Source organism: Cordyceps militaris (genome assembly GCF_000225605.1).
Source record: "Cordyceps militaris CM01 unplaced genomic scaffold CCM_S00004, whole genome shotgun sequence".
NCBI classification, from domain to species: domain Eukaryota; kingdom Fungi; phylum Ascomycota; class Sordariomycetes; order Hypocreales; family Cordycipitaceae; genus Cordyceps; species Cordyceps militaris.
In genome coordinates, this window is record NW_006271972.1 from 2,720,559 (window position 1) to 2,744,175 (window position 23,617).

Consider the following 23,617-nt stretch of genomic DNA (forward strand, 5'->3'; position numbering starts at 1 on the left):
TCGCACATCTCCTGCGAATGCTTTACACAGGGGTATTGACCCCCGTGGACGGATTCTTGGACGAGGCGCGCACAAACTTGGTGTGCTGGGCCAGCGTCACGGGCGTCCTCGCGCCGTCCGGGCCGAGCTTGTCGATGCGCACGGCGACAAACGCCAGACTGCCGCCGACCCTCTCCGCCGTGGCGGTGACCTCGAGCTCGTCGCCGACGACGGCGGTGCCGAGGTAGCTGAGGTGCATGTCGGCGCTGGCGCCCGTGGTGTCGCGCAGGTCCCACGCGGCAATGGCCATGCCCGTCGTCATGTCGACAATCGTGGCCGACACGGCCCCGTGCAGCGCCCCGCGGCTGTTGACGTGCACCCCGTCGAGCACCAGCCGGCACACGACCCGCCCGCGCTCGACCCCGTGCAGCGTCAGCGTCGGCAGGATCGTCCCGTAGATGGGGCTGCGCCGCCGGAGCGCCGAGAGCACCGCCGCCACGTGCTGCGTGCGGACCGCCGAGGTCACCCCGTCGGGAGCGAGCAGCTGTGCTTCTTCCGAGGGCGTCATGGGGGGGAACGGATACGGATTTGTTCGCCGAGGCTGGACGGCGGCTGTGTATGTGTAGGATGCTGGGGCGGTGAGGTGCAAGGAATGGTGGTGGCTGTCTTGAAAGGAGCAAATTTTCGGTTGGCGCCCGTTGAACGGAGTTGGCCGGCGCAGTGGAGCCGCGATAACCCACTTACACGGACTTTACGCGGCGTGTCACTGCTCGTTCGACCATGCAAGTAAACATGATCATTAATATGTCATTCTATTCAAACTAGCTTTCAAGAAGGGTATGGGGTTTTGAACATTTTATTCTCATATTGGAACTGTCGTCATCGTTTTCCGTGCGTCAGCATCAACGTGATGGCAGGCTTTCACCCGCCACTCTATGCACAACTCATTAATCCAGGTCGCTTACAAAATAGCCCCGGCAACCCAGGCAGCGCCCACAGCAGCGGCAATGAAGCCAATCTCGAGCCGCGCGCCGCCTGCGTGGACAATTGTGGCAGGCTTGCCGGTCTGGCCGCCACCGGAGCCGGTCGAGTTGCTGCTCGGCTTGCCATTCCCCGAGCCCGTTCGGCCGGAGCCGCTGCTGCCAGGGCGGGTGCTGTTGAAACCAGTGCTACCGGGGCGGGTGCTGTTGGAGCCTCCACCAGAGACGACGGTGCTGCCGTAAACACTCGTCTTGACGTCGTCATCGCCATCATCGGAACTGTCATCAGAGGGCGGAGAAACGGCATACTGAGTCTGAGCGGGTTTGACAACGCCGACAGGGTTACCGCTGCCACCCTGATCTGGGTTGGAGTCAGAGCCTGGGCTGGCACCGGAGCCAGAGCTCGGGTTAGAACCAGAACCAGATCCTGGGTTGGAGCCAGAGCCCGTGCCTGGGTTAGAACCGGAACCAGATCCTGGGTTGACGCCAGAGCCAGAGTTCGGGGTTGAGCCAGGTCCTGAGCCCGGGTTAGAGCCTGGGTTGGCGCCGAAGCCAGAGTTCGGGGTTGAGCCAGGTCCTGAGCCCGGGTTAGAGCCTGGGTTGGCGCCAGAGCCGAAGCCTGGGTTGGCGCCAGGGCCGGAGCCTGGATTGGCGCCAGGGCCGGAGCCTGGATTGGCGCCAGGGCCGGAGCCGGGGTTAGCACCGGAACCGGATCCTGGGTTGACGCCAGAGCCGGAGCCAGGAGAGCCACCACCTGCGGGAGGGGGAGGGGGGCTGCTCCCGGTAGGGCTCGGAGGACTACCACCGGTGGGTGGAGGAGGACCACCCTTACCGGAGCTAGGGCCGCTGCCCTGGCCCGGAGGAGGGGGGTTAGATCCGGCCGGCGGGGGAGATGGCGGGGTGTTCCCCGGAGGCGGGGGGGCTGGGTTAGGCGTGGCCGAGGTAGCCTTGGGCGGCGTAATGATGGTGGGCTCCTCGACGGTAGTAGGGTTACGTTTTGAAGTGGTCGTGTCCGTGGGCTGTGGTTTCGGCGAGGTCGTGTCCGTGGGCTGTGGTTTCGGCGAGGTCGCGGTCGTGGGCTTAGTGTCCGGCACGCTGGTAGTAGTGGTGGTCGGCGTGATGATGACCGTCGTGGTGGTGGGATTCGGCGTGACACCCGGCGGCGTGGTGGGCGAGCCCGGCGGCGGCTTGATGATGCTCGTCGTGGGCGTCTCCGTCGACGGGTCAGGCAGGCCACCCTTGTCCCTGCACTTGCACGCCGTCTCGTACACGGCAAGAAAGTCGTCCACCACCGGGCGCTGCGGACAGGGCTTGGGCGGCCGCACGGCCGCGCAGTTGCCGACCGACTCTTGGATCTCGTTGAATTTCTTGCACAGACAGACCACGTCGGACAGGCTGCAGCCAAGGCTGGTCGTCGCTGTGTTGAAGCAGTCTTGCTATAAGGTGTGTTAGCACTACTCGTGTACAATTGCTGTTGGCGCCTCTCGCGCGCTTGTTTCACGTACCGCGCAGGAAGGGACCTTGTCCAGGAAGGTCCCGCACTCGACCGCCTCGAGATTGAAGGTGGCGCGCACGGCAAAGGACCGGCCCGCGTCGGCGCCGGCAGCCAGGTATGTCAGGGCCAGCAGGCTCGCGGTGCTGACGGCGTTCTTCATCGTGGTGGGCAGGAGCAATGATGGGAGCGAAGGACTGTGTGAAATGAAAGGAATGTTCAAGAGACTCTGTCAGAACCAGCAGAGGAAGAAGAATGCGGACGGGGGTAGGCCGAGGGTTATATCTAATCCCACCAGGCTGCTGCCAAGGTCCATTGTCTCGGGTCCGACATGGTTTTAGGTCTTGCGCATGCAGGACAGCCCACGCGTCCCTGACCCCGTTTCCCAGCATGCACCGAGGCGATCCAGAACCGCCTTTTGCTGCTTGTATCCGTGAACTGTGCTGGGACATTCAGGCCTGGAACCAGGCTGTTGGGCACAGCTTGTCAATAACACGGCTCATCTGTGATGCCAAGTGCAACGGACAGACGGGAGAGATGAGAGGTCCATCAGGGACCAGTTTATTGGCCAACTCAGAGCCTCATCTGGGCCGGCCCGTCCAGGGTCCAAGTGTTGGCTGCTGGCAAAGTGGCTGGAGCAGAGCCTCGTCCTGGGAAGCAGGCCTTTGTGATTTCTTGTTCATCGGTGGTCCCTACCTTGAAGACCCAGGAACCGGAAGGGATAGTCCCGAGGAGATTGACTACGGTAGGAGGCGTCTTTGACAAATATTGTGATGAGTGCAGGTTGTCTTGTTGCCATCCTGCAAGCCATATGCACAAGTATCGCACCTGCTCCAGCTTTCTTGGAAATTAACAGCTGCAGATTTTTTATTAATTAATTAATAAATCGAGGCCTGGGCAATGTGATGAACGGGATCAGCGGCAATGTTGACGCTTCAAACTCGCCGGATTGCATTCCGCTCCTCCGGACCAGATCCGTACTCTGTGTGCTGAACTATCCAGAGATTGCGGCTGTCAGCGTTTCTGTAATAAGCCGCGGCCGGGCCAGGCGGCGTGGATAGCTTCGTTCAAGGCTAAGAGGGCTAAGAGCTCCGATCACTGGCAGGGATCGGAACAGGCGGTCGTGCTGCGAGAAGAATGAGGCCTGATGAGTACAGCGCAGTGAAGATCAGGCTCTGAGAAAAATCAAAATCTGAGCGGGACAAAGGGTGGCGGGGGTAGGCACATCAGCAAGTACATATCAGGCTGAGGCTGGACTCCGGCTGCATTATTGATCCCGCGGGTGCAGGGATCAACGAACAGACAGGTCCCGGCTCGTTCTGTGCCGTGAAGGGGGAAAAAGAGTTGTCGCAAAAGGCAAAAGGCTCTGTAACTAGAAATCTTGGATTAATAGAGGACGTCTACTACCACCGAGTGCCCGGCGGCTGGCTCTGCGCTGCCACTGATCGAAGCTGGGGTCAATAATAGCATGACGAGAACTATTATCAGCTTGCGCTATGTAGAGAAATTAGTGCAAGCCCTAATAATAAAATAAGATTCAATCACGTTTCAACAATGCGCCACAAAATATTCTAAATTAAGCGCATTTAAAAATAGCCGCTGAAATTGTTGCCCAAGCAGTGCTCGATCTACCGTCATTGTCATCGACCGGGATTGCTGTCACCAGCCGTCAACCTGGTAATAAGGTAATGCGCCCGTCTTGCCGAGACCGTTCCATGACCATGCCGACGTCGACGCATCCGCACGTCTAATGGTCTCGCGTGATAAATCTGCCGACGCCACCAGACCAGACATGGTGTTGTTGAACAACCACTCACTGGTTGACCCAACTTCGTGATGAAGCGTTGTGGTATAATGAGCAGGTTAGCCGCTCAGTCATCAATTCGATCGCTGGCGATATTTCTAGACCATGAGTATATTGTCCTCGGGGGTGGCTCGAAACTTCATCTTAGACCTATGGAGGTCGCTTTTCTCGCAGCTTACGCAGTTCATCACCTGATAGCGTTATTCCAGCCAAGATCACCTACAGAAGAACTTGTGGAAACTGGGCCAAAAACCATCTTTCACGCTTCGTGTCAAGTCAAGTGGCAGCTCTCGGTAGCCAAGACTGACCTGCGTGAATGGCTCGGCCTCCCAGTAACGAAAGGTTGGCGTTTCCCCAGACACCTTCTTGTGAGGTGGGCACCATTACTGGATATAATACGGAGAATTACACTTCCATTGCACTAAAAATAGTGCAGTGGTGGATGAAGGAGTCATCAGCCAGCAGGAGGCCAGTGTTCCCTGGTTTTGTCCACCCATGGCGCCTCCGCCCGCATTCTTCCACAACGTGCATGCCGACGTATCCTATGAGTACTGTAATTCACGATTCCATATATAAGTATGTGTCATTTTATTCCTAGTCAAATTTCGCCAAGATGAACGAGGCGGGTTGAAGACGAGGTGAGTGTCAAGACAGGAAGCACCGCGAGGGCATCCAACCAGTACAAGTACTCTAGCACAACCAAACTTCATTAAATCATCAACTCATCATCGCATCTCTCAGTTGTTCACTTCCTCTGCAGCGCAGAGATCAAGAGTACTTTCAACCGCATCACCGTCTACGGCCACCGCAGTCTGTCCACCTCGCACATCGTGGCCGCGCTCATCGCTTCCAGGGCGGCCATCATGGAAACAGAGCCTGTCACTTATACAGGAGCGCTACATTGTTCTCGCGCAACAATTACCGCTGTCATGGTAATTCAGGCTGATTTGCAGCATTGGACATGGGAATTGATATAGCCTCGGACTATAGGGTCAGACTCTCACGTGCGCCGTCTAATGAGCGAATTTGCTACAAGAGACGGAGGAGACAACTTGCCACATTGAAACCTATAGGTAGGAAGCATCAGGATAAAATAGTATAGCGCATGTAGACCATTTACAAGATGAATATATTCTTTTTAGAAAGTAGTTTGCTCAACGGATTCTCTTACCAGAGTGAATATACTTGCACGATAGGAAGCGTGACATCACGTCAACGCGGGGCTGGATTGGGTTTATAAGCCGGCCGCAACATCAACGTTCCCACCTCTCATCATCAAATAACTTGCCACTCTCATCACTACCCTGGCCAATATCGACTCTGCATTGCTCAACATGTCCACTCTAGACGCCCACGCCGTCGACGGCACAGCCAAGCCGCTGCTCGACCACATCGTCATCCTAGTCGACCACGACACCCTCACCGGCATCGACGAGCGCCTCGCCGGCCTCTTCACCGTCGCGCCCGGCGGCCGCCACGCCGACGGCCTGACCTGGAACCGGCTGATCCTCTTCGAGGACGGCACGTACCTTGAGCTGATTGCCTTTGCCGACAGCGTCAGCCCCGCCGCGCGCAAGCAGCACCGCTGGGGCTCACTCCGCGACGGCGCCGTCATCGACTGGGCCTGCTCGCTGCGCGCGGAAAGCGCGTTTGCGCGCATCCAGGAGCAGGTGTCGGGTGCGCAGACGGGGTACACGTACCGAGATCCGACACCGGGTGGGCGGGAGCGGCCGGACGGCACGGTGCTCCGCTGGGCGATTGGCACGGCGGCGAACCCGGACGGCACGCTCGTGTTCCCGGGCGCGCTTCCGTTTTGGTGCTTGGATAGGACGCCCCGAGAGCTGCGTGTTCCGTATCAGAGCGCACCGGAGCTGGCGAGCCACCCCTCCGGCGCAAAGGGCATCTCTCGAATCGTGATTGAAGCGCCGGAGGGCGATGCGGCACGTCTTCGAGACGTCTACACGGCGATATATGACCCGAGATCTGACAAGACCGGGGAGGACGAGTGGCCTTTTCATGTACCATCGGAAGGACACCGCGGCAAGCAGACCGTGTCACTTGTGGAGGGTTCGGGTGAGCAAGTCATCCAGCTGGCACTGGCTGGGGGCCAACATAGCCCGTCCTTTGTGGAATTGCTCCCAGGACTCGTGGTCAAGTTGGAAAGCTACTTGTAAGAGGCATTCAGAACAAGATTATCCCGGATAAGAACGAGAGGAGCTCTCGTGACCTCTCGTGATAGCTCAGCAGCAATGATGTAGGGTAGCCTCAATTTGCATCGCTTTTCTTCATGAGCACAATGAAGCCATCAGGGAACGGGGGGGGGCGAGTTAAACTTGATTTTCCTGTGAGCTTATTATCGCATCCAAACGACTCTTTTTTTTTCGTGCCTTGTCCGTAATCTTGTGATTGTGATGCCCAAGTCGCAGCGTTGCACACGGGATGCGCTGTGCTACAGCAACACCAGACCCGCTCTTATGTTGAGAGCTGTCGAGCGAGCCTTGTCGCCAAACAACAACAGCCGCATCCAACAGCCCAACAGCCCAGCCTCCCCCAGGTCCATCGTCGCCCTCCTACGCGTCGCAACGCCCCAATCAATCCCATCAACCGCTGCAGAATCCCACAAACCCGCCCGCCATGCCTGACAACGACACCGAGAGCATGAGCATGCGCGACGACGTCTCCATTGTCGAGATTGAGCTGCCCGCCAGCGGCGACGTCGAGATGGAAGGCCTCGCGGCCGCCGGCGAGGAGACGCCGTACGAAAAGGGCCCCGTCGAGGACCCCGAGGCGAGCGTCATCCAGGAAGACCCCGTCGCCGAGACGCGCCCGAGCTTCATCGAGTACCTGGCGAGCCCCATCGTGACGCTGCTGGTCGGCCTGGAGGCGCAGACGGTGCTGACGGCGCACCAGGCGCTGCTGACCAAGAGCCCGTACCTGGAGCAGCTGTGCCAGAGCTTTGTCGAGGACGGAAGCGTACGTATCCCATATTCAACGTGGCGAATGGATGGCGAACAATGCGCCCACACCGCGCACTCCCCGTTCTCTTTTCAAACCCCCCAGTTGGCGCTGACTCTTTGAAACGCTTGCAGCCGCGATCCATTGAGCTCCCCGACGAAGACTACAACGCCATGGGCAGCTTCCTCGAGTTCCTCTACACGGGCGAGTACTTTCCCCGCAAGGTGCCCGGGCAGCGCGTGCTCGAGCACGATCCGGCGACGCCGGGCCTCGTCGACGACAATGGCGACCACCTGCTGCGCCACGCGCGCATCTACACGCTCGCCGAAAAGTTCGGCATGGAGCTGCTCAAGAAGCTGGCCTCGTCCAAGATCCACTGCATCAACTCGACGGCGCGCGGCGAGCTCGCCTACGCCCGCTACGTCTACGCCCACACCGCCCCCGACGACAATGCCGTTCGCGCCCCCATTGCCAGCTTCTGGGCTGCCCGCTCCCACGCCCTCCGCTCCGAGGCCGAGGCCGAGTTCAAGAGCCTGTGCTTGGAGCACCCGCAGTTTGGTTACGACGTGCTGAGTAAGTCTTATGCTCGGATGAGGAGCCCATCTTTCTTGACTGTCATGGCCTCTTTCTTCTCCTGGGGCCGAAACGCCCCCGTGAGGGCGCCAAGCAGCAGGACACCTCTGTTTTCCTTCATTAGAAAAGTCATGCTAATGTTTGTCTGCAGCGCGCGTTTTGGACGACAAACTGAAGAGAGAGCGAAACGAAAAGATGCATCCCGCCACGAGTGGCAGCGGCAGCGGCCGCAAGCGCTCGCGACTCAGCGCAAGCACCCATTAAAAAGGCCGATGAGGGAAGTTGGGAGTGCAAAATGGGGCTAGCGGTATATTTTCGAATCGAACCTGCAGCGTACACGAATTTTGCGTCACTGGAGAAGGATACTGTACAGTTACCGCATCGGAACGAGAGATTTTGGACTACGAGGAATGAGTTGGCATAATATGAGTTGGACCTGTAGAGTAGGTAGTTGAGTCGAATTTCATGTTGATGACAGAGAACCCATGCAGTTACCTATCCGCACACCACAACTAAGCACTGTACGAGTCGTGATTGTCTCGGCGTCGAACGGACCTTTCCGAATCAGCAACCGGTCGGCCTACTTCTCCTCATTCCCAAACTTGCATCAGACAAGATATACCTTCGAGGCAGAACGTTTCCGACGGATTTATTGCGGGGTCTGGGCTGAGTCGCATCGCAGAAGTGCTCGCGTGTCCAGAAAGGGATCCGAGCACCGGGTCGTCGTCTGAAGCCAGCTACGATATGCCGACTCGACACCGTCTCGTCTCGTTGCTCTCAGTATCACACCCGGTAGGCATCGTACAAGGCGTCGACCAATGTTTGGGATTAGTGTCAACCGCAACTTACTCCAACTTCAGTACCTGTTCCCGTAGACAGCTCCGGAGTCACAAAAATGTAGGACGCGGTTTATAATCTACAGTACACCGCTCCCTGGACGAAGGTTTCTTGGATCGACTTGGACCAGGGTAATAAAGCAGGTAATATTACGAGTGGTGCAGGTGGCTTTGCGAGTGCCGCTGCAATTGATGTGCAAGTTACTCATGCTCGCGCAGAGCTGTGGTTGAAGCAAGCCGCATATTTGCGCTGAGAGCTGCATCCTGACACCCGTCATCGGTCCGTTCTATTTTCGGTTGTCAGGTACATACTTTTCAGTGGCCCTCCGCCCTACCAATGGCAGAAAGTTGACTGAGGCTTTTGAGTTGCACATCCTCTGCTGGCAGGAATCCGGCTGGTTTCGAATTGGTGGTGAGCCCTACAGACAGTGCAGAGCAACTCCACGGCTATCGGCACGAGAAATGTCATCGGTGTCCCTCTCTTTGCAGTTCAAAAGATCCCCTGGCGACAAACAGTTTCGCATCAGTCGCAAGGCACAAGGGAAACGATCTGCAGTCGGACATGGTAAACAAGTGCGGGCGTGACTTGTTGCCTGCCGAGGCCTGCGAGCAGCTGAGCAGCGGGGTGCAAGATCCTGCGCCCAAAGGGAAATAAATTTACGATGGTAGTTATCAACCACGCGTAATAAGACAATTCGTCGGAAAAGTCGGCTAGACGGAAAGAAAGGGGGGGATGTTGACCGACTAGTAAGTAGCGTACTCAAGTTGCCGTTGCGGCGCAGAGTCGGATTCGGTTGAGGGTTTGATGGCGTAACGTATAGTTTTGGGCTACATTCAAAGCGGCGGCACAATAAGATAAAACATTTGTCGGGTACGGCAACCACGCACATTGGGTGCGTCAGCCCAGCGCTCCGCAACTCCGATGCAAGTTAGCCAAACGGCAATTATCTTTGTTGGAGGCCTGATGGCCATTGTCCCCGGAGGAGATAGAGTGAGAATAAGCCGTGCGCAGGCGAGCTAGCCGGCATTCGCGTGCTGGCTGGCATCCGCTGTCTCCTGGGAATAACGGCTGCAGGTAGAAGGCGTACCACCGGTGTCCCGTGGACGTGCCTTTGCAGCTTCGCTTCTGGCCACTATCAAGACGTCCCGACAAATCGGCTCTCCCACGAATCTGCGGCTCGAGTTGATGGCTTGTCTTGACATCGGGTTGTTTTTATCTGATCGCTTGGCATCTTGGCATCGTCACAGGCGGGCGGCCCTACCCCTGACAGAGGCCACTAAAGCAAGACCCGGAGTTTGACTGACTGGGTCGCCAGGATAATACGAGTCCAGGAGGCGCTTTTGGAGAACCAGGCCCCGTCGGGGACATGGATGGTGGTGAGTAAATGCCGCCTAAATCGGGCTGGACGGCACGCATCAGTGGGCCTGGCTGTCGAGTTGATGATCAGTCAAATGCATGCGGATGGATGTTTATGTTGACGAAGATCATGATGGATGTCGCTGAAGATATTTCGAGATAGATAGGTACCTAGGTAAGCAAGGGCGACGGCAATGGAGGGCGTTTGTACCATCATGACCTGTTGCCAAGGGCCGCCAGTTGTCACGATGGGCGGCCCAAGCCACCAGCTGGCGACGCAAACGCCGCGGCTTCAGCTAAAATCAGGTATTGTACAGCCTCGTTTCTCCCCCTTTCCACACCCAGCAATGCAAACAAACTCGATAACTACAATAAACAAGAACAACAGCATTACTCCCATCCAAAGCAAACCCATCACTCAGGTGCCTACACCGCACCACCATGGGGCAAGTCTCGATGAAACCCCACCAGGCAAAGAGCGTAATCATGCTTCAGAGCCAAAACCGAAAACTCTCTAGGGCCCCGCTGGCGCTGCCCTCTGGAGCCGTGAATGGGCTAGACGGGGAGGGTCATGTTGGAACACTTGGGCCGAATCGTTTGCCTGGGTTTCGGAAAGTCTTCTATCCTGAGGGGAGCGGAAGCCGCAAACCCGTCCGTCACGTCAGCCTGAGCAGTGGACTGCAGACGGCGAGGGTGCAATACGTCGCAGGGCTGGGTATCGGACGAGTCAAAAACAGAAAATAACACGGGTTCAAGGCATGCAGATTCGGCAAACTACCTAACTAATTACCTGGTACCTACCAAGCATCCTGGACGACGACGACGACAACCACCACCGTGGCCCCTCCCCGCGACACACCACCACGACGCATTGGCTTTGCACCATGCACTCTTCTGGCACACTCTGGTGCAGGACATCTCGGATAGTCGGCAGCGGACCCAATCGGCTCCTCCCGCCCACAAGACTCTGAACGGCATTCCACGGTACCCTCGTCTCGCGCCAGGTGCCGTTTATCCGTGCTAGGGCCTTGCCTTGCGCCACTCAGGCTGCCCTTGGTGACCCATGGGCCATGACGCCCTGCGCCGCGCAACCTCGTCCTCGTTCCCTTGCTCTTGCTCTTGCGGGGTCTCGGAACGCATGGCAACTTTTTGGGCGGCCTTTTCGGGGGCTACTTTCTTTTATCTCTGCAGTGTCCGTTACTTCTTTCCCGATGCAATACCAGTCTTGCTGTTTTCATCTTGACATCTCGACATCGCCAACCAACTCGAACCACTGCAGGTCATGGCCTTCACTGCCTGACTACCGCCACCCTGACGGCACACGATTACAGGCCTCGCAATAGCGTCTCAGAATCCCGCCGCCTCCCCGAGTTCAAACATTCCACGTCGCCGTCTTTACGGCCGAAAAAAACGATATTTATTCCGCTCTCCGAAATTTTTGCGCCTCCTCGAATTCTCCCTCCCGCCTCCTCGCGACCATGAATAGTGGCATGGAGCACTTGTCCGTCACGACGGCCAGCATTGGCCTCTTGGCTGTCGGCGGCAAGATCCTGGACATGCTGCTAGAGTTGAACGCGGTGCTGGGCCTGAAAACCACCCTCATCAACGAAGCCATGTTGGAATCCAAGCAATGCCGCTCCTCAGCCCACATTCTATACAAAACGCTCTGTCTGCTTGAATCGGCGCGTCTGCCGTTCCCGGAGCGCAGCACCTGGATCCAAGCTGATGACGTCGTTGTTACCATGGCCGACACTGTCTTGGCCTTTTCGGAGCTGCAAGATGTGTGCTACGCCATCGACAACCTTCTTTCAGCCTCGACCGCACCCACAGTCATTTGCGAGAATTTTGACCCTAAATTGCGCAGTCTGTGCGCGCGCATTCGATGGCATAACCTATCCATGACCATGATGACAACTGTTCTGCAATGGTAAGTTCACGCATTAGGAACAACTTCCCTTGAATCGCTGCCACTGGTTACTGACATATCTTTTTTTTGGGGCAGCCCTGGTATGGTCGATGCCGAAAACAGTCGGGCAGGCTTAGAAAAACGCATTATTCGCTTGCTTTCTTCAAACGTGGAACTCGCCAACCGAATGCGAACGCTAATTGATGTGTTTGCCAACATTCACGGCCCTGCCGGCTCGCTCGTCAATTATCGCCTCGCTGCACAGCAGCCTGCTCTCGAAGAGGAAGTTGCACGCTCCTCTAGCTCGCAGGGTTCGCGCCAAAGAAGACCATGGTCGACCCTTTCCGGCTATACTCTGGCCGATATGCCCATCATGTCCGTCATCCCAATTCCTGTCACTACTGGTGAGCTGCTCGACGGCGAACAGTGTTACACCTTCGATTTCGCGCGCCGAGTAAGCCACGACTTGAGTGAACTCATGAAGGCCGACGCCGGCCAAGGAACAAGCCGATCCCTTGGATTCATTCTGGGCAAACCTGCCAACTTTGCACATTACAACAATAGTACCAACGCCAGTAAAGCAGCCTCGGAACCGATAATGCCCACGACGAACCCAACTATCGTAGTCCCCCAGCCGCGCAAGAAGAAGCGGTGGCGGTGACTACTTCTGGGCAAGGGTGATGGCACGGCATCTTGCAAGTCGGATTAAGAGGAGAAAATGCGACCGACACGACGTTGACCGCAGACGATGCAACCAACACCCCAGATGGCGGATGTGGCTGACGGGCATCTGGCTATCCCCTCAGCCACTGAGGCTCATCGCCCAACACGTATACCATCTCGGAGTACAGAACGGATGCCAGCGCATGATGATTTTTTTTACATTTTTCAACGGTTCAGAATTAGCGGGTTGACCTTTGATGCGAGTACGAATCGAGATTCAGACCACACGCGTGGTGTACATTTAGCTGCATTTAACGACACAGGGCGTTTGGCATGTGGTAAGTCTCGACGGCGTTGGCACCCAATGCTGGTGGTAGCTAGCAGGGTTGATTGAATTTATTACCGGCGTCCCGGGTTTACATTGTCGTGTGTGTACACCTTTGTGAACGACGTAACGCGCTAGACTGTCAAGTGCTGCCCTGTAGATACTTCCAACTGAACAGATGAGCTGTCTCATGACCAACTAGTGAAAGCACGCCTGCGTTATTGACTGACCAGCTGCAGACTTAGAATGGCGCGAGCATGCACTATCCATCATTGAAGCACATGATTCCTCGCGCTAGGTCGTAGCTAGTCGAATTATATTTGTGGAATGGATTGTATTGACTATTAAACCCTCGAGGCATCCATTTGCTGCCTCTCTCATCCACGGGGCATATGCCCCAAAGCCCAGAGAAGTACACGTGTATCCACAGAAATGTATTTGGTATAATCAACTCCATAATCACAGCTCCAACACTCGTCACGATCAACTCGATTACAGAGCATAGGCGGCGGCGGCAGCAATGACGGCGGCTAGGCCGAAGTTGTTGACGTTCCCGGCACCGCCGGAAGCTGGAGCGGTCGATGTAGGGCTGCTACCCGCGGAGCTGGTGGCGGAGCCGGTCATGGAGCCGGTCATGGAGCCAGTCATGGAGCCAGTCATGGAGCCAGTCATGGAGCCAGTCATGGAGCCAGTCATGGTGCCGGTGGCAGAGCCGGTCATAGTGCCGGTCATAGTGCCGGTCATGGAGCTGGAAGTCCCGTTGCACTTTGCGGGGGCGACGGCCTCGGAGTAGGCATCGCACTTGGGGTCCTTGGCCTCGGTGCAGTCGCTCTTGATGCAAATGGCCTGGGGCTGGGGGCCCTGGCCCTTGATGACCTCGGCGGGTGCGCTGCAGCGCATGTTGAAGGTGTCGCCGAGGGCGTTGGCGACGATGGTGATGTCGTCCTTGGCGACGCCAAACGAGGCAGCGGCCATGCCGACCTGGGTGATGAAGTAGCCCATCTCGGCCTTGCCCAGGTTCATAAACTTGTGCACCTTGTACATGGACGGGTCGCCGCCGTAGGCGTCAAAGCCCGTCATGCCCTGCTTGGAGCAGCCGAGCAGGGTGCCGAAGAACTGGTACAGATGGGTGAGGAGGAAGCTGGTTGTGCGTTGGTCAGAAATGTTTGGGGGTCTGCAAGAGAGTTGGATGTGCGTACTACTGGTTTGACGTCTCGTCGTTGGCGGGCTTGTTCTTCATCAGCGGCTCGGCGGCGCCGCCGTCGAGGAAGTTGACGCAGGTCGCCTTGTCGCCGCGGTTGGTCGAGGCCAGGCCGCCGCTGAAGTAGGGGAGAAGGTTGACCATGGTGCCGTCGACCTCGCCCTCCTTGAGGATACCCGGGACAGAGACGCCGACATTGGGCATGGTGTCTGCAGACATTGTTAGCATCAACGCCTTTTCGAGGCACAAAGAGGGACAACACACAGTTTCCAATGACGACGGTGTTGACGAGGAGCGTCAGGAGAGTGGCCTGGTTCTCGGCCGTGTTGTTCTTGAGGAGCGCCGTGGTGTAGTAGTCGCAGATGGGCATGTCTGTGGAACGCTGGGCCTGGACGGCCGTGGCCGCGGCGGCGACGGCAATGGTAGAGAAGCGCATCGTGATGTTTGAGATGGCTTTGGGATTTGAGGTTTTGTTTCTAACGGTTGATTGTCACAATCGGCTCTGCTTGGGGGAGAGGGAGGACCGAAGAGTGAAAAGGTGGGAGGACGGCCCGTCGCCTAGGTCTTATAAACGGCGAGCGAGCTTGTCTTCTCCCTGGGGGGATGAGCACACGCCCCTTCAACCTCATCACGCTCCCGCTCGAGAAGTTGGTAACGTTGCTAACTAAAAGCCAATGCCGGCCTATCCATGCCCGTACCGCTAGCAGAGCTCGATGCCTTTTGTGACACGCCCGGTTCTAGCTAGGTACCACGACGATGAGAGCGTAGTGCACACCCACCCCCTTCCTCTCCGCATCAGAGAGCTCTGTCTAAGACTGCTCAAGCCCGCTGGAGTGCGCCGGGTGCGCGACAACCCGTCCGATGACGTCCCGGGGAGGACTAGTTAGCCTTCTCGGGCCATTGGCGTCAGCACCCGGCAGCTATAACAAAAGCTGCAACTAGGCTTTAGAGCTCATATTTGACAGGACAATAATACATTTGGCATTACAAAGATCGGAGCTGCTATTTGGCTGCTATTCAGCCAAAGAGTTGCACATCGTGGCAAGACGGCGGCAGGTGGTGATGTTTTTCTAGGAAAGGTGAGCGCAACACCAAGGTGCAAAATGTTGGAATAGTTAATTCCTCCGGGCCAATCAAGCTGTCCGTGTTTATTATTACGGAGCTATTAGCGTAGCACTACGAGAGCTCAAGCCGCCCTTTTGCTTCTTGGAGTGTACTCAGTGAGCTGTAGCCCAAATGGGCGTCGAGGTCGAGGCTCTTGTTCCCGATGTGGCATGCATCAATGATCGCTGCCGCCACCCCCCCTCCTCAGCCCAGCCTGACGGGCAACTAGAGCAGTGACCAGCAATACCATGCAGGGGGGCTGGCCTCTCATGACGTGTTGATTATTTTGGGAGAAGCTCTCGTTGGCTGGAGCGTAAGGCGGCTGTTGAGCTATAAGCCTATGACGCCGTGGGTGGTAGAGTTCGCCTAGCAGATGCTCAAGAGAGAGTTTCTGCTACTTTTTTTCTGAATTGAACCCAATAATAATACCTACCATCCTTTACTTTTCCACCGAAGTACCACTCTCACCGATGAAGCTGCTTCTCCTTCTTTTCATCACTCTGCGGGCGCAGAGACGCAAGGCTGACGAGATTGGTCTCTTGCCCCAGGCAGGGATGCCAGAATGATTCCAAACCTAATGCCTGCTTGATTAGGGTGCTGGGGAACCTGGAGTGCTTACGTCGGAACGCGAGCTATCCGGGGGAGAAGACAGTTGAACAGCTTGAACGAGCAAAAGGAGGGTTGAGACTAGCTACATGGGTGAGCCTTGGTGCCAATGGTTAGCGGTATCATTTCATCCACACCGTCCTGCGGGAAGTTCCCGTTTTCTTCTCCAATCAGAATGTATGTATTTAGCATCACGGTCAATCTACGATGGCTGAATCTGAATCCATATCGTTGGGTAGAATACTTCCCCGGACACCAGTGATTGATGGACTCGAAGCAGTATGTACGAGCAGAGTAAAGCAAGCCGTCGGATGGAACACGGAAATGTAAACATCCATCGTCCGAATGGCAGGTAAATTGCATAGTTTCCAGAAGATCTCCCGAGCAAAGGAACATTTGCCAAGCCGCATTCCAAGCCCTTGTGCTCAAAACCGGAAACTGAGACGGCCAATCTCTTTCCCCGGACCTGCAATCGGCCAATAAAAGCAATGATGTTTGCAAGCTCGACAAGGAAGGTAAAGGACAATGAAACACTTTGGGCCCGGGCGATCGCGCCGCCGCGGACAGCTTTTGGGGAAGAAAGGGCGACAGGTTATTAAGCCGGTGGAGTTGGCTGTGCAGCTTGGGCTCTCGGATGTACAGCTCTCCGGACGGCTACCAAGCAGCCGGCCGCTATTCACTAGCCCCAATATGCAGCCACGGTCTAGTCGCTGTAGCCGATCTGGTCGTGAACCACAGAGCAGATCAGAGGGGGGTGGCCATTACGTGTGTATACCCCCCAATGAGAGTAAAGTCACAAGAAGCCAGGACACAGGTAAAAAGCTTGCAGCCCAACTTGATGAACTTATAAAGAGCTCAATTTGCAGCTCAAGTCAAGTGACAAGGAGAGTTGCGCACCTATTATTGCAGCCTTGGGCGGAGAGAAACCGGTGAATCATGAGGTGCGGATGAGTCGGTAACCAGAACTCTCACTGGGTGATGCCGCTGAGCCTGCACCTGCTCGCTCACTGGTGAGGCGCCATCGGCTAATAAGTTTAACAGAACTTATATACGAATGGTTTCCTCACTTTTAATGGAAAAAAGCTCCATGTTTTGAATAAGACAACAATGATTGAGTGAAATGACCCGGACCTGTGCTACTTGCTGGCAAACCGTCGGAGCGGAGAATCATTCCTCCAGCCTCGTCCGCTACCACTTCCTTTGACGCTTTATCCTGGCCACTTCATTAATCTTCCATCACTCTTTGCACACCAACTTCAGTGCCGTCTCCCTTCAGATACCAGGGCTTCATGACCATTCGACATCGGTGCTGATATCCCCCCACCACACACTCCTTGTATCGTGCCAGTATGATTTCCTCGGCTGCCACTGCGGCTGGTCGCCAGCCTTGGGAATGTGGCTGTCGGCGCTGGTTACATACGTAGAATTGAGGTACATCATCGGTACCGTCTTCATTCCCTCCCTGGTGCGAGCGACCATTGTCTTCTTCTTACCACGCATCGCCCTGTTGATCAACCGGCACGCCATCTTGGCCGATATGTCGGTGCCTAGAGTCCAGCTTGCGTCGTAGTACCCGATGATGGCGACGCAGTTGGGCAGGCTGTCGAGCATGCAGCCCTTCCAGACAAAGTGCTCGCTCACCGCAAACGGCTCGTCGTCCACCGCGATGCGAATGCCGCCGCCGAAACGCACCTTGAGCCCCGTGGCCGTGACGATGATGTCGGGCCGGAGCGCCGGCCCCGTCTGGAGCTTGATGCGCGTCGGCGTCACGCGGTCAATGTGGCCCGTCGTGATGCTCGTCCTGCCCTTGCGGAGCATCTCGTAAAAGTCGGAATCCGGCGTGAGACACAGGTTCTGGTCAAACGGCTCGTAGCGCGGCGTAAAGTCGGGCTCAATCGACTGGTGCAGCGCGAGCTCGGTGCGCGTGCGGAGCAGCAGCACCGCCCAGGCGAGTCGGGGAAACAGCCGGCAAAAGCGCACAAAGAGAAGCATGAAGAGGATCCACTGCCACCGGATCACGCGCGAGGCAAGGTCCCGCGGCAGCATGACCTTGGTGAGGGAGTGCACCGCGCTCTCGCCCGGCACCGAAGCGATGTACGTCGGCGAGCGCTGCAGCATGGTGACGTGCGCCGCGCCGCGCCGCGCCAGCGTGGGTACCAAGGTGATGGCCGTGGCGCCGGAGCCGACGACAACGACGTTCTTGCCCTGGAAGTCGAGACCCTTGGGCCAGAACTGCGGGTGCACCACGGGCCCCTCAAAGTCGGCCAGCCCTGGGATTCGCGCCTGCAGCGGTGTCTCGTAGTCGTAGTAGCCCGTGGAAAGCAGCATGAAGCGGCATCGGAGGCGCTCCGTCTTGGCCGCCGTGTCGGAAGCGCCGGTGTCGGTGGCGTCCACGGTCCATGTGCTCGTTGCAGTTGACCAGCTCATGTTGTCCACCTGTCGGTGAAACTTGATGTGCTTGTCCAGCCCATGCTCGCGCGCCGCGGCTTTCAGATACTGGAGGATCTGCGCTCCAGAAGCGATGGACTTTCCGTGCCAAGGCTTCCACGGAAAGCTGTACGTGTAGAGGTCCGAGTCGGAACGGATACCTGTTGGCGCCATTAGCGGACATGGAAGCATGACTCTGTTCCGGGCTGTACGTACCGGGATATTGGAAGAGGCTCCATGTGCCTCCTACTTCATGACGGCCCTCGAGAACGCAAAACGTCAACTGGGGACATCGCTCCTGTAAGCGGTAGGCGCTGCAGATGCCCCCGATGCCCGCGCCGACAATGACCACATCGTAATCATACTGCGCGTCCATGTCTGATTGGTCGTGGGTACTTCGTCTTGGGTGCTTGGCTTTTCGTAAGTAGAGCTGCTTGGGCCATCCTAACACATCGTGCCTCTAGGCCAATCTTATAGAATGGCACTGTCGGCAATAATTGCCCAGCCGCCCACTCGCCTTGGAGAGGCCATGGCTGTTTAGATTTATGCCTCGGCAGCCGATGCGCTTTCAGGGGCTGCCGTTCGTTGACCCGGAGTTAAGATACCAAAAAGCCGTTGCCAAGAAGATCTTCCAATTACACCTTCAAGGCGATGCTTTGATCAACAAATAGGACATGTGACTTCCGGTACACTGCTACAACGGTTGGCTGCTGCCGCGGCCGTAGTCAAGGCCGGAGGTGGGTTAGTCTTGTCCCGGCCGAGGTGAGCCCCATCTCGGCGAAGGTCAGCCCCGTCCCGCCATGGATTAGTCTTGATCCCGGCGCCAAACAGGGCAGGCGACTTCCGAGTCCGTCTTTGGGGACTGGCCGCCGAGACTCTATGCGTGTTAAATTGCGGACAGGAACGAGGAGAGAAAGTGTCTTGCTGGCATTCTCCTGCTGCTGGACTTATAAAAGCCAGAACAGTATTATTTCGAAAATTGCAACTTTTATTCACTTATTCTGTCTCACATTGCTCAATACCTTCTCAATTCAATTGTTCAACACCACGCTCACTCTTACAGAATGGCACAAACCCACACCCTGCAGTTGGAGATTGCAAAGCCCATAACGCTCCCATGCGGACTCACCCTGCCAAACCGGCTCGTCAAGACGGCCATGGCCGAGGGCTGGGCGGACAAGAACAGGCTGCCGCACGCCGGCCTCGTCGAGACCTACCGCCTATGGGCCGACGGCGGCTGGGGCCTGATCCTCACCGGCAACGTGCACATTGACGCGGCCTACCTGGGGACGCCCGACGACTGCGCCGTGCACGACGGGCTGAGCGCCAGCTCGCACGTCGCCGCGTGGGCGCCGTGGGCCGCGGCCGCCAGCAGCCGCGGCACGCCCGCCATCCTGCAGCTCAACCATCCCGGGCGGCAGTCGACGCTCGGCGCCGGCTCGCGCGCGTACATGGCGCAGACGGTGGCACCGAGCGCCGTGCCCGTCAACATGGGCGGCGGGCTCATCGCGCGGGCCGCCGCGGCCCTCGTCTTTGGCCGGCCGCGCGCGCTGACGGAGCCAGACATTGACGACATCGTGGCGCGGTTCGCCGCCGCCGCGCGCATGGCGTCGCAGGCTGGCTTTGCCGGCGTGCAGATTCACGCCGCCCACGGCTATCTCCTGGCGCAGTTCATGTCGTCCAAGACAAACACGCGGACGGATCGCTACGGAGGCTCGGCGAAGAACCGGGCGAGCATTATCGTGCATGTCATCAGGGCTGTGAGGGCCGAGGTGCCGAGCAGCTTTTGCGTTGGGCTCAAGATGAACAGCGTCGATCACCAGAGCGCCGGCGAGCTCGGTGATTGTCTGGAGCAGCTCCGGGACATTGTCGATGCCGGAGTTGATTTCCTTGAAATCAGTGGCGGCAACTACGAAGACCCTCTGGTACGCATCGGGTTGTATTTATCGGCATGATGTACGTGGCTAACAAGTGGGCTACGTAGAACATGATCTCAACCACCGCCGCGACGCAGGCCAAGGTGTCGCCTAGCACAGCAGCGCGAGAGGCCTTCTTTCTCGAATTTGCAAAACACGTCCGGAAAGCCTTCCCGGACACACACCTTATGGTCACTGGCGGCTTTCGGAGCCGGCTTGGTCTAGAGCACGCTGTTGCGTCCGGAGCGTGCGACATGGTGGGCGTGGGACGGCCATCGGTCATTGATCCAAAGCTTCCGCAGACGGTCGTTTTTAACGAAAGTATTGCCGATGAGGCTGCCACACTGGCCACTAAGAATTTTTCCCAATCCTGGCTTGCTTGGATGCTTGGAGTCAAGGGTCTTGCCGCGGGCACTGAGACGGTGAGCAACTTCATCCCCTCGCGAGATGTCTGTAACTCGAGATGCTAATTCCTTCCAACTCAGCTCGGATATGTTTCGGCCATCCATAAGATGGTAGCCGCGGCTGGTAAAAAGGTGCCGGAATCGAGATTTTAGTTTGGTCTACGTAGGCTGGCTGGACATGGCCTTGAGTAGTGCTTAGCGGCGACGGAGCAACTCAGATAGTCAAATGCTTTCGTTATATTGTACCCATATTACCGTTCTCGGTTTAAAATAACTATGCTGATTAGAAGACATATGTGATCACGAATGCCGAGATATTTCCATAGCAAGCACCCCTCAAAGTACCTTTGTAACCTTTACTGCCGAGGGCTGCGCCTCAACAAGGTGTCTAAGCGGCAATTGCCAGTCGTTATACGCATTGTCGGTTACGCAGACCTCGGATAAACAGAATTTAAAGTATAAAAACCCATGGACTCGGAGATAGGCCGCCCACGACCCGGCAAGCCCATATTCTGGGGCCTGTTGCTACTTAAGTCCGGACGCAGTGACAGAAGTTGGAGGCGGAGTCAGACCGGCGAATCGGTGCAACATCTGGAAGGCTTGGTAAAGGGATTGTCCTATGGATATATGGACTGTGTACATATAAAGGGCCATTGTGCTAGACAGAAGTCAAGTGACACACCACAGATCTCCGCCGTCGTTTCTGCTTCTACTAGACCGACACTGAGACCAAGCCTCCATGCTCTTCGAAAATGTCCAAGCACGACCAAGGAACTGATCTGGACCTGATAATAATCGGCGCTGGTATTGCCGGAATCAATGCAGCGTACCGTTACCAGGAGTCGTCGCCAGGCAAGCGCTCTTACGCCGTGTTGGAGGCGCGCGAGTCCATCGGCGGTACCTGGGACCTGTTTCGGTACCCAGGAATCCGGTCTGACTCGGACATTTTTACATTTGCGTTCCAGTGGAATCCCTGGCCGAGAAAGGAGGCGCTCGCTGACGGCCACGACATCAAGCAGTACCTGATTGACTCGGCCACCAAGACGGGGATCATCAAGCACATCCGACTGGGCCACAAAGTAACCTCGATAGACTGGCAATCGGAAGCGTCGCGCTGGAAGGTCACCACTAGCTCACCAGGAAGCGCCAAAGAGCCCGCGACGACGCTCTACAGCCGCTTCATCTACCTGGCCACGGGGTACTACGACTACGACGAGCCTCTGCAGACCACGATCCCCGGCATCGGCGACTTCCAGGGCGACGTCATCCACCCGCAGTTCTGGCCGGCCGACTACGACTACACAGGCAAGAACGTGGTGGTGATTGGCAGCGGCGCCACGGCCGTGACGATTGTGCCGTCGATGACGGACCGCGCCGCGCACGTCACGATGCTGCAGCGCAGTCCGACGTACATCTTCCCGCTGCCGTCGCGGGGCGCGCTCTCGTCCGCCATCTTCGCCGCGCTGCCCTGGGCGCTCGCGTACTGGCTGCACCGCGTCGGCTGGATCCTGCAGACCATCTTCATGATTGCGGCGTGCCGCGCCTGGCCGCGCCTGTCCCGGCGGTACATTCGCTACGAGAACGCTAGGCTGCTGCCCGCGGGCGTGCCGTGGGATCCGCACTTCAACCCGCGGTACAAGCCGTGGGAGCAGCGCCTGTGCGCGTCCAAGGACGGCGACATCTTTGCCGCCTTGCGCTCCGGAAAGGCCAGCGTGGTGACGGACACGATCAGCGCTGTCGGCAAGAACAGCATCAGTCTTGCGTCGGGCGAGACGTTGTACCCGGACACCATCGTCACGGCCACGGGGCTGAAGCTGCTCTTTGCCGGCGGCATGCGGGTGACGGTGGACGGCACGGACAAGGACTATGCAAAGAGCTTTCTCTGGAAAGGCACCATGCTGCAGGACGTGCCGAACCTGTTCTTTACGATTGGCTTTGAGAATGCGGCCTGGACGCTGGGGTGCGACTGCGCCGCGCTGCTGGCCGTGCGCGTCATCAAGGACATGGACAGGCAGAAGGCCCGGGTCGCGGTTCCGCGGCTCGATGCGGCTTCGGCTGGGTCCATGACGCCCAAGCCGCTGTTCAGCTTGTCGGCTACGTATCTGCAAAAGGTCAACGAGGAGCTGCCAAAGGCGGGCACGGGCGTCTGGGGGCCGCGCACCAACTACTTGGTGGACTTGTGGAAGACGCAGTACGGCGACGTCGAGACGTGCTTGGAAATGAGATGAATGGTGGCCATGGATTTATAGACTAGTTGGTAGAATGTCGTTATCCTTTGAAAGAGAAATCTTGTTGTTGACAATGGTGTGTATCTCTGACGTGGACGACTTTTTACCAATAAGCAAGCATCTTCTAGATGCTGTGATACTTTGGCTGCCTTGCGCTACACATCTGAGCATCGGGATTGCACGTGGATGACCACGTCAATGTTACACGGCGTCCACGGTGACGAACCGAGTTTCAAATGTGGTTACCGACTGGATACGAGCTTGTGATTGTCTGTTCGTCTCACAGTTGCACCTGCCAATCGGGCGGCAGCCCCAGGCCCAACGCGAGATCTCTCCCAGACATACCGCGTCTCTGAAAATAACTCGCAGTGCGTCCAGTAAAAGCTTCATTTTTATCAGTTTCTTCTACAGACAGCAGTAAGCGCCACATCCCGCACATATACCGACCTCTCCGTACTCCAAGCCAAGATGCGTGACGACGAATCCGCCATCAGAGAGATGCAAAACCAGCCACCGGTCCACCCGAGATGGACCTTTGCCGCTGCAGAAAGGCGAATGAGGTCCGAGTTCCGCTGGAGCGGGCACACGACGCTCACGAGCGACTACGTCGACGAGTCGCATCCGCTCCACGGCCTCTGGGAAAAGGTACGCAGCCATGTCTCGCAGCTCTTTCACCCGTCCTCCGCCGACGCCGACCGGGCGCTCGACACGGACCGACTGCACGTGCTGCACCAGCGCATCTGGACGCGCCTCCGCGCCGCCGTCGAGGCGTACGACACGCGCGGCGACTACCGGGCGCAGCTGCCGCGGCGGGCAGAGCTGCTGTCGCTGCGGTTCGCGCTGCCGCCGCACCAGGCGAGC

The 23,617-nt window shown here is 57.3% G+C and overlaps 8 protein-coding genes across 8 annotated transcripts; 5 read left to right on the plus strand and 3 right to left on the minus strand.

Moving 5' to 3' along the window:
- Window positions 1-22: 22 nt before the first annotated feature.
- Window positions 23-547, minus strand: CCM_05879 (Thioesterase superfamily; the record flags this gene model as incomplete). The annotated part of the gene is made up of 1 exon (XM_006671023.1): window positions 23-547. One exon carries the CDS (start codon window positions 545-547, stop codon window positions 23-25), a length of 525 nt encoding a protein of 174 aa, XP_006671086.1.
- A 5,042-nt stretch (window positions 548-5,589) lies between these two features.
- CCM_05880 (uncharacterized protein) lies at window positions 5,590-6,429 on the plus strand (the record flags this gene model as incomplete). Its single annotated transcript, XM_006671024.1, has 1 exon — window positions 5,590-6,429. The coding sequence occupies one exon, from the start codon at window positions 5,590-5,592 to the stop codon at window positions 6,427-6,429; it is 840 nt and encodes a 279-aa protein (XP_006671087.1).
- A 460-nt stretch (window positions 6,430-6,889) lies between these two features.
- On the plus strand, window positions 6,890-8,047 carry CCM_05881 (BTB/POZ fold domain containing protein; the record flags this gene model as incomplete). Its single annotated transcript, XM_006671025.1, has 3 exons — window positions 6,890-7,228; window positions 7,345-7,783; window positions 7,935-8,047. The coding sequence occupies 3 exons, from the start codon at window positions 6,890-6,892 to the stop codon at window positions 8,045-8,047; spliced, it is 891 nt and encodes a 296-aa protein (XP_006671088.1).
- Window positions 8,048-11,454: 3,407 nt separating this feature from the next.
- On the plus strand, window positions 11,455-12,543 carry CCM_05882 (uncharacterized protein; the record flags this gene model as incomplete). Its single annotated transcript, XM_006671026.1, has 2 exons — window positions 11,455-11,903; window positions 11,979-12,543. The coding sequence occupies 2 exons, from the start codon at window positions 11,455-11,457 to the stop codon at window positions 12,541-12,543; spliced, it is 1,014 nt and encodes a 337-aa protein (XP_006671089.1).
- An 819-nt stretch (window positions 12,544-13,362) lies between these two features.
- On the minus strand, window positions 13,363-14,507 carry CCM_05883 (uncharacterized protein; the record flags this gene model as incomplete). Its single annotated transcript, XM_006671027.1, has 3 exons — window positions 13,363-14,011; window positions 14,070-14,280; window positions 14,336-14,507. The coding sequence occupies 3 exons, from the start codon at window positions 14,505-14,507 to the stop codon at window positions 13,363-13,365; spliced, it is 1,032 nt and encodes a 343-aa protein (XP_006671090.1).
- A 2,174-nt stretch (window positions 14,508-16,681) lies between these two features.
- On the minus strand, window positions 16,682-18,584 carry CCM_05884 (FAD dependent oxidoreductase; the record flags this gene model as incomplete). Its single annotated transcript, XM_006671028.1, has 3 exons — window positions 16,682-16,806; window positions 17,113-18,369; window positions 18,425-18,584. 3 exons carry the CDS (start codon window positions 18,582-18,584, stop codon window positions 16,682-16,684), a joined length of 1,542 nt encoding a protein of 513 aa, XP_006671091.1.
- Window positions 18,585-19,272: 688 nt separating this feature from the next.
- Window positions 19,273-20,681, plus strand: CCM_05885 (FMN binding oxidoreductase, putative; the record flags this gene model as incomplete). Its single annotated transcript, XM_006671029.1, has 3 exons — window positions 19,273-20,133; window positions 20,193-20,546; window positions 20,610-20,681. 3 exons carry the CDS (start codon window positions 19,273-19,275, stop codon window positions 20,679-20,681), a joined length of 1,287 nt encoding a protein of 428 aa, XP_006671092.1.
- Window positions 20,682-21,280: 599 nt separating this feature from the next.
- Window positions 21,281-22,756, plus strand: CCM_05886 (flavin-binding monooxygenase, putative; the record flags this gene model as incomplete). Its single annotated transcript, XM_006671030.1, has 1 exon — window positions 21,281-22,756. One exon carries the CDS (start codon window positions 21,281-21,283, stop codon window positions 22,754-22,756), a length of 1,476 nt encoding a protein of 491 aa, XP_006671093.1.
- Between the last annotated feature and the right edge of the window lie 861 nt (window positions 22,757-23,617).